This window comes from Cuculus canorus, chromosome 2, assembly GCF_017976375.1.
Source record: "Cuculus canorus isolate bCucCan1 chromosome 2, bCucCan1.pri, whole genome shotgun sequence".
Classification (NCBI taxonomy): Eukaryota; Metazoa; Chordata; class Aves; order Cuculiformes; family Cuculidae; genus Cuculus; species Cuculus canorus.
The window spans coordinates 107,576,648-107,586,492 of NC_071402.1; the positions used below are offsets into that span (position 1 = coordinate 107,576,648).

Here is a 9,845-nt window from a genome sequence, read left to right on the forward strand (position 1 = left end):
GCTTACAATATACAAAATAAACAGCTAATTTTGCATGTCTTCAGAATTTTGTCCAGTTCTCTACTTCTTTGAATTTGCATGGCAAACTCTGGAGAAACTCAAAGGAGTTATTCTGTCTGCAGAGGATAAAAAACAAGTTGAGAGAATTCCATTGCTAGTAAATAGCTTTATTTTAAAGGATAAATTAAGTCCCATTTGGAGGAGAGGAAAACCAAGTTGTGTGGTGGTGCATATACTTATGCACAGTTAAGGCATACAGGTTTGAAGTGCTTGCAGAATAAGAATGGGATTTTTTTGGTGAATGTAAAGCAGTTAAATATCGTGATTTAGCTGGCATACAGGCATCAAGATTTCTTGAGTGATCCTGAGAATTACAATTAAATTCAAATTTAGCAAATTGTTCCCATGCTTTCTTTTGCCCAGCTCTGACTTAACTGAATGTGAATTTCATATTTCATACTATTTGCAATGGTGTCTTCATCTCAAAACAGCGTCACTATTCTAATAGACGGATTACGCTATTGAATGTGCAGATAGCTCCTGGTGCATCTCGTGGTCCAATCAAAGCTCAAATATTTAGCATACTGTCAGTGCAGATAAGTTAGACTGTATTTATAGGACTGCTTATTTTTATAAGTATATGTGTGATTTGATCATTTCTATTTTTATCATCTTTAATTAACACACTCTGTCCTAAGTGATTGATGTTTCTTTTTTTTACCCATGCCCAGTGCTTGATACATGCGGTGTTTTTCAAGCATTTTAATCTAATTTTTTGTGTTGTTTTTCTAGGTCACAGTAACAGAACTTCAGGTAAGTCTTAACTTTTATTAATTTTGCTCTCCAGATAATTGTGTTTCGCAGCAGTTTGAAATCAGAAACAGTGTTTATAAGTTTGTATGTGTTAAAAGGGAGAAAGAATTTATTGACAAGATACCTGTGACATATCTTTAGCAGTTTCTTGATGAATTCCGTATGTTGCTGTTCTTTCAGGCACAGCTTGCACAGAAGACAACACTAGTCAATGATTCAAAACTGAAAGAGCAGGAATTGAAAGAGCAGGTAAAAGTTGCTGTTTAAACAAATAAAATGTATTTCTGTTTAATAATTTGTGTCTGTAATATGAAAAGGTTTGTTCTTATCAAGTGATGATGTAGCACATCTGTACACAGGTACTATGGAAATAATATGCATTGAAAGTAGTGTTGACTCATACTCGCTTTGAAAAGATCTGTGTACTTTTACTTAAAGTCCTCCTGTCCCCTGAGAATGGAAATACCATGTAATTGTGATACAGAGTAGCAAAGCATTTGCACAGTGAAAAACAGAACAATGCAGTTTGAATTAACAGATCTCTTCTTTTTGTAAACTAAGTCTCTTTTGGTGTTAAGAACAATTTTTGCCATTTTTTTAGTGTATTTGTATAAAATAGATGTGTGTACATATATATCTATGTAAATAGATATATATGTGTCCATTATATATATATATATATATATATAAATACATATATAGATAAAACATTTGCTATAGATATTCTTATGTGTGCATACACATTACCTTAAGTAGTTTAGGGACAGTTTTTAGTAACATAATTTTTAAGATTTTCCTTCCTCAAAAAGCACATGTATTTTGATTTCCAAGAAGGTGGTGATGTGTAGCTGGCATCTGTTTAAGTTATGCTTAGTTTAGCTGCTTGTGAACACCATTTATCATTTTGACTGTTCTCTATTTAGATTCATGTACTGGAAGACCAGCTGAAAAAGTATGAGAAGAAAATGTACGTCACATCGGTTGGAACACCGTACAAAGGTAAAGGCACAGTTTTAACCGCAGATAATTTTTTTTTTGTTTGAAATATATGCTTTGATTTAGACAATTTATTAAAATGTCAGTCTCTTTAAAACACTTAGGTAATATTTTTATGACATCTTAGCATTGTTTTGTCTGGTTTGTTATAATAGAGGTGGTGTGTGATTTCAGATAAGCAAATCACGCACCATTTTGTTTGATGTTTATTTTTATGTCATACAGTTAAAAGATCTCTGTCAGAGTTCTTAAGCTTTCTGTATCTCAAGGAGCGGTAGAGGCAATGGCACTAGAAAATGGGTGGGGAGGAATTATCATTTGTCTCTGCTAATTAGACATTTAAAAATATTAGATTTTACAGATCTTGCTTTTGTTACATGTCTGGGCTTTTGCTTTTCTTCTGATTAGAATTCCTTTGCAAGATCTCCTCCTCTGATGTCTTGATCACAGTAATATTGCTCTTCTTAGTTTAATAAATGCTCTATTTATATGGTTCAAGGACACGCCAGTAAAAAACGTTCTTGCATCACGTTACCTCAACCATGTCGCTTCGTTATTCTGATTATTTTTAACCTCCCTGCGACCAGCAAGGGCAGGGATGGCCCTCCTGGGCACAGGGACTGCCTTGGGGCCAGCACCCCAAAAGCCTTCCTCTGAAGGATGCTGGGCCTTGTGTCTCTCTAGGAAGCCACATTCTTGGTAAAGAAATGTTTCTTCATGTCAAGTCCAGACCTCCCGTGACAAATGCAGCTTTGAGCCATTTCTATGTTTCCTGGCACCAGGGAGAAGAGCTCAGCCTCTCTCTCTCCCCTGCCCCTCCTCAGGAAGCTGCAGAGAACAGTGAGATCACCCTTCAGCCTCCTTCTCTTCAAACTAGACAAACCCCATGTGCTCAGCCGCTCCTCAGAGGATGCGCCTTGCAGCCCCTTTCCCAGCTTTGGTGCCCTCCTCGGGATCCATTCAAGGACCCCAACATTCTTTTAATTTATGGGTCGCAGTACTCACAGTACTCAAGGTGGTGAGGCTGCACCAGTGCTAAATTCAGTGGGACGATCACCTCTTCTGACCGACTGGTTGCGCTGTGGTTGATGCAGCCAGGTTGTGGTTTGCCTCCTGGCTGCCAGGGCACTGCTCACTCGTCCAGAGTCTGCTGCCGACCAGCACCCCCAGAGCCCTTTCTGCAGGGCTGCTCTCCTGTCACTCCTCTCCCAGTGTAGACTTGTGTCCGGTGTGCCTTCTTCCTAGAGGCAGAGTCTGGTGTTATTTTCTTGTTCAGTTTCATGCGATTAGTGAAACTTAGATTCATATGAGTGACTCGCAGTATAAAGATTCTCATATTTTTGTTTACACAGATGCAAACCTTCACCAAACTGATGTTTCCCTCTTTGGGGAGCCTACTGAGTTTGAATACTTGAGGAAAGTGCTCTTTGAATACATGATGGGTCGTGAGACAAAGGTATGGAAAGTTGTACATGGTGATATGTGATTTGGGTTAGAAAAGAGTTTATCATCCTTGCTATATATATTTGAAATGTCATGTGTTTGTGATTTGATTACCTGCTGTTTATTACTGACACAGGATTTAATAGGCTTTCAGGTTTCTTTCCAGAGAGGCAACATCCCTACCTTAAAAACGTTGTCAGCATGCCAGGATGACTGGTGGGGGCAGGGGGTTGTTACATCTCTCACTAGTCAACCTATGGAGACTAAAACCTTTATAGGTAGGTGTGGTTTTACTAGCCAAAGTCCTGTCGTCAGTCAAGCTTAATGTACTATGAAAGCTGGTGTGTACAGTATTTATTAGCCACTCTTTCCTTTCTTGTAAAAGTCACCTGAACCTTTTTTTGTGCCTTTTGGAGCTTTTTGCTCCCACTCATCTGTTTATAAAATGGAAATAATCAGTGCTGATTTTTCCCGAGGCTTTGATATGCTTACATCTTCCATCTGAGGATGTCTAAATGATTTGCCACTTAAATCTGGAGTTACTGTATACTCACTAAAGATATTTACACAACTGGAGTTGCACATCTGACATTTGGATCTTCTTTCTTTACAAAATATTTGGCTGATCTGAATACAGTTGAATCCCTAAGGACTCTCTCCAGTGCCATGCACTTGTAACATGTGCTCTTCATCTTCGGAAAGGCTGCATTATGATCAGATGCAGTAGGAGCAGTATTTCTAACAGGATGCTGTCTTATTAATGGACTTCAAGTATTTGAGCAGAGATGCGAAACATCGTATTACAGTCCAGGCAGTTTGTGACAACCTGAAATGAAGAGTTTTCATGGTTTTCATGTAGTTCTTGTAACTTATTGTGCGTATGTGATGTGAAACATGTAGTTTTATCTTACTGTTTTCATATTTTCCACTGACGCTGCTGAAAATAGTATCCAGTATTCTTAAATAAAATGCATTTTAAAATAATAGAAAGCATTTTAGTGTATACAGAAGTTACTCAGAGATGACAAATTTCTTTGTAGACAATGGCCAGGGTTATAACAACAGTGTTGAAGTTCTCAGCGGATCAGACTCAGAAGATACTAGAACGAGAAGATGCCCGACCACGGGTAAGTTATATAAGTAAACCAATTTTATTCAAGGGATTTGGTTGCAAAAATAAGGAATTATAAACTTTTCTTCAAGTCTCCTTTTTCCCTATGTCTTGTGCTCAAGAAATGTGCTTTTCTCTCTCCTTCCCTCTTCTTCAGTGAAACATCAAATTCCAGCTGTTTGTTTGAGTTTATTTGGGAAGTGTATATTCCTAACTAGTATTTCTCATCCTCATTGAAGCCATATTTCTGATAGTTATGGGTACAACAGGACAAAGCAAGTTCAATCATCACTGCTTTGCAGATGAATTTTCTGATCTTATTTTATCCTAAGAAGTTTATGGTTGGTTGGTTGGGTTTTTTTAATATTTTAAAATATCTCGATCTCATGAGGCATAAGTTCTAAACGACAACATAAATGTGCATTTTTAACATAAAGCTTGGTTGTTTCTGTATTTTAATATATGTTCAAACTTCTCTAACTAATTTAAATATACAAATTTTTAATTAACTGTGCTACTGGAAAAGAATAAGTGTAATACTAAGTGTCTGTAAGTAGTTATTTACCCTCTTAGTAGGCATCTAATGGGTTTCTGAAAACTTTTAAGAAATTCCTAGGTAACGTGTGCTAGGTCGATCACCTTCACTAATTTAGCTTTTACTACATAGTTATTGTGACCTAACAGCAGTAATCTCATCCCTAACCAGTAATGTCCATAGAGCTCTTATCTACACTACTAACAAAGTAGTCTAATAAAAGTATTTTTTTTCTCCTGGCTTCGTAGTTTACCTCATCTCGCAGGGGTATCTTCTGAATATCTCATCTCTCTGTGCTTAAATAGCATGTGGGTGAGTGAAGACTAATACATACTACTTTTATTTGAAGATGAAACCTGTAGATTAATCATTCTTCTGCTTTTTTTTTCTTGCATGCCTTTGTTCATTAAAATAAAAAAATTAATTTTTTGTTCTAATATGTGTATGATAAACTTTGTCCTGCTCTTAATCGTATTTTGCTCTTAATCATATTTTGCTCTACAAAGACAAGCTTGAAGATGGTAAATATTGATTAAAAACCCAATCTTTTTGAGTAATAAGCATAACTTGAAATGTTGATTGAGCTACATAAATATCAGTTGTAGAAAAAACAAATCTGATTTTATATCAATTATTAGGTATTACTAGATTTTACGTCGCTGGGCTTTGTTTTGTCTTTATTCACTTTCTGAAATCCTTTGAAGAGATAATTAATTCAGAATTATGAGAGACATACACTGTACTGTGTGAAATGAATTATTACATCTTATAAATATGAGAATGCATTGTTTTTTAAAAAGATTAATGTAGTGCTCTCTGTAGAGGAATTAGGATATGATTGCATTTCAGCATCAGTACCTTTCTGAGATATCAAGATATCAAGAGAAACTAGAGCAAAGAGATTAGGAAGGATAAGTTGGGGAGCTTTATGTTTATTATGCTCTCTGTTTATTGTGCCTTTTCTCAGCGTTTATTAAGCTACTTCCCCTAAGAATCTGCAACACTAATTGTAGTGTTACAGAAAAGGGACAGCTGCTTTAGGCCTCAAAGATGCAGGTTGCATCAGACGAGCCAGGCTAAGCAAGTGGCACACAAGCAGTTGTGGTTGAGAGAGGAGCAGGGTATGGAAAGACACGGGTGAAGCTTTCTGCACTGCTTGATAAGGTTGTGATTTGAGTTGTTAGTGGTGCATGATAGTTAATGAAGTCTTCAGATGAATTTTATACGATACGGCCAGGCCAACTTTCTTTTTTTTCATTTGCAACTGAGAAGCTTTGCACGATTGCCAGGAATTGATTCAGTGCATGTGAAACAATCGCTGTCTGTCGGCTGAAAGGCAGTGGTTTGCCTGCAGCATTGCCACAGCAAGAAAAACTTCGGCTGTTTCCGTTGCTGGTTCTCACAGTGCAGCTGACGGCCCGTCTTCCTCTCTTGCAGTCATGCAAATACAGCCTTCAATACAAAATAATATCTGTTTCATATGAAAAAATCTGTTCATCTTAGCAAACAGTCATGGTTTCTACTTTATTTTGTGTTCTTTTAAACCTTTAAATACAGTAGTGGGTGCACTTTATTGCACTTCAGATACAAACAGAGTTTGGACTGTTTGCCTTGATCACTTCATGACAAAATCACCAACTGTTTTTTCTGTTGAAAATAATTGAATTGTTGATAACAACAGACAAAACAGTTTACAACACTGTTGCAGAAAGCATGTTTGAAATTTAAATTCTCATCATGCTCCCTTGCAGTGCTGCTGTGAAAAAAGGTCAAGGTTTCTCAGCTGCATTTGAAGCATATCGCAGAAGGGCTTGATTTTGACCTTAATGTCAGCAATTACCTGTTGTACTTTCACAATTTAAGCTAATGGATATGGGAACTGTTCAGACCTCATTATTGGATTGTAGTTTCTTAGGGTATTTCAAGTGTTTTTGGGACTGATGTCAGCAGATAGCCAGCAAATGGAACGATATTCTCGCATGTATAAAACTTAGAAATTGAGACAATGCTGGCTTCATTGTGAAAGCAATGATTTTTTTCAGTGTAGAGGAGGCTTTTTGCTAGCCATAAAATGTTACTTCATCATTTCAGTTTTGATGACAGGCCTTATGTGGAGAGGGCAACTCTTTTTCAATGGATGGAGATGCAGTGACGTGGTAGACTATCTATTTACAGTGAGACACATGACTTTTGCTACAGGTTGTTTTGTCACAGTTTTTCTGATAATGAGATGGAATTACTTGCTCAGAATCACTTAATGATTTGACAATTTTGACCTGAAATGCTCTCATCTCCTATACCTACCAATAAGCAACATCATTATTATTTTAAATGCTTCTAAGTTGCTTTCAATAATGTAACATTTGTTCGTTTGTTCTAACTTTTCTTTCTTCTAGTCATGGCTACGACCATCTTGAAGCAGTTGCGATGAGAATGTCTCATAGCGCTGCTGCTTAGACATAACGTTTTTATCTGCTGTTGTCCCTTGAGAAGGGACAAGGAGACAGTCTGTGATTCAAGGTCACAAATGGAACAGCAGAAACCAAAACTCAGCACCACCTTGGACCATGAATTAGATGAAAACTGCCTTGACAGGAAGCGCTAATCGGGTTATCTGGTGATGCGTATTTTTTCCTTGCTATTGAACACTGTCTTCTATTTTGTGTTAAAGGTTATTTTTGTAAAGGAGAGAAAAGACTTTATCCTAATAAAGACTTGCCCACTACTGTATCTCTATAGAGGCTTTACTCAGTGTTTTATAAGAGTAGAAAGAAATGGCTTGTTTGTTCTATTTATTTTTTTATTTTTGAATAAATTGTGCAATACTTTTTTGGATGGGTAGCAGTTGAGGTGATTTTCCTGATGAACTAGGCACTCTTTATGACTACTTTATCCCAGTTTGATCTTATGATTGTTTGCTAAAGGTCATTTCTATATGCTTTTGCCTAAAATAAATCCAAATTGCAGTACCTCATTTGTTTATTCCTAGCTTTTGTACTTATATTTTCTGGAGAAAAAATATGTTACTGTAAATTGTAAATAGTTAATACATAACTGTATCATATGCTGGTCTGTGACTGTTGACAGCACTAATCTGACAAGAGCTGAGATTAAAGAAAGTCTATTTACTGTATGATTCTTTGGTATGATTTTTCTTTTGAAAAGATCCGCAGTTTTGTTCATATTCCTATTTGATACAGCCTTTGCTGAGTCATTTCTAGGCTGAAATCCCTCTCATAAGGAGCTATCCAAGTACATTTAACTGTAAGAAGTCACTGGGGGCCTTCAGATTCTTGAGGAATTGCATCCTGTTGAACAGATCTATGGTGAGCTGAAAACCTGGCGTGAGCTTATAGCAAGTAGGGAATTTTGCTTTGTAGAATTTTTAAATTATGGGTCTTTTTTTTTCTTTTAAGTAATGCCTGTCAGGTCATTTTGGCATGTAAGTTGTGATCCTCTGAAACGATATGCAAGTATGATTACATTTCATTCGTTCTCCAGCTGCTTTGATACTTGCCTATCGATAACCATCATCCTTACTCTATGCTAGTTGGCCACAGTGATTCAAGGTCATTAGTCCTTCATGAATGCAATTTTCAACGAGTGTTTATAGGAGCTGCAGCCCTCTAAAGAGATCATCTCTGAGCATGAGGTCTTATAAAGTACTGTTTACCCGAAAGATATCTCTGAGTACTGCTAGGAAGTGATAGTCAGTTGCTGGTGCTGTCAGGCCTGGGACGTGCATCCTGCTATGTGGATGCTCTGTCTGTTCCCCTGGGTACTCTGCTGTTAGCCGAGGAAAACAGCAGGTCTTCCTGACCACAGAAACAGGTTTGGCAAGTGTGTGATGGTCTGAACTGACAGATTCGATTTGTTTTCCTGCTCCAGCTGTAGCGCCCAAGGGTAGTACCCAAAAATTTGTACCCAAATTTTGTCTTTCATCTGATACAGATAATCTCAGCTTCATATGATATTGGAGTTGTGATTGCCTCATCATTTCAAGACTTGGCATCCCCAGTATTCGCCTCTGATTATCTATGAAGTTCAGCCATTTCTTGCATAACTCCCCTATTATCACCTGTGATATCCTTACAACACTATCCCTTTTGTCAGCTACTCATGTTGTTACCTGTCAAGCTCAGGGATTTCTCTTGTAATGCCCTGTGGTTTTCCATACTGTGTTCCATTAGTTTACCGTTGGGTATAGCAGCCTAATATTTGTGTATAGCTTCAAAAAACAATCACAGGCCGGTGAGATGTTTGATACAGTTGGGCTTTGGTTTTGTTTTTTGCAAATGCACTGCGATTCACTTTTTTTGTCATCTGCAGGGTATATAGTGCCGCATGACTTATTTTTTAATTTATGCATTTTTATCCACTGGTAACATATATACAACATATATATACGTTGAAAGGAAGATCACACAAAGGACTAGTAACAGCATATGGTCAGATAAAAGTATGTTTTGTTATGGTGAAAAAAGCTTTGTGATCCATTGGTCCCTGGGCTGTGGCAGTGAGGTTCAATCAAATCCAAGTGAGCACATGATCTTACTGTTGTCCGTGTGAAATAAAAACGTGTAGTGAACAGCCTACTAGTGAGACTGACACTGGTGAACAAAAAGCAATTCAAAAGAAGCCTCTATGTGTTTGTTTTTCAGTCTGTATGTACACTTTTAAATATATAGTATATGAACAAGTACAGCAAGGTTGTCATTCTAACCACATGCAAACAAGTATATGATGACCATTAGAAAATATGAGAGGTGCAAAGCATGATAGTGTTTGCAGTCAGCAGCTGTCAAGCGAGAGACATGATATCACAAATGAGAAAATTTGAGGAATTTTAAGTAGAATCATAGAGTAGTTTGGGTTGGAAGCGACCTTAAAGATCATCTAGTTCCAAACCCCTGCCATGGGCAGGGACTCCTCCCACTAGATCAGGCT

At 37.3% G+C, this 9,845-nt stretch overlaps 1 protein-coding gene across 5 annotated transcripts in view; it reads left to right on the forward strand.

Annotated features, from left to right (window-relative positions):
* The window catches only part of GOLGA4 (golgin A4), a 48,458-nt gene extending 39,133 nt beyond the window's left edge, over window positions 1-9,325 (forward strand). For 3 of the 5 annotated variants that reach the window (XM_054059632.1, XM_054059635.1, XM_054059634.1), the window contains 7 exons: window positions 793-813; window positions 994-1,062; window positions 1,737-1,812; window positions 3,162-3,265; window positions 4,293-4,379; window positions 5,147-5,210; window positions 7,295-9,325. In XM_054059632.1, the coding sequence (XP_053915607.1) occupies window positions 793-813; window positions 994-1,062; window positions 1,737-1,812; window positions 3,162-3,265; window positions 4,293-4,379; window positions 5,147-5,176 (387 nt within the window). In that variant the 3' untranslated portion in view covers window positions 5,177-5,210; window positions 7,295-9,325. The remainder of the gene's footprint in view (window positions 1-792; window positions 814-993; window positions 1,063-1,736; window positions 1,813-3,161; window positions 3,266-4,292; window positions 4,380-5,146; window positions 5,211-7,294) is intronic. The other 2 variants (XM_054059636.1, XM_054059633.1) reach the window with 2 other exon arrangements.
* The last annotated feature ends 520 nt before the right edge of the window (window positions 9,326-9,845 follow it).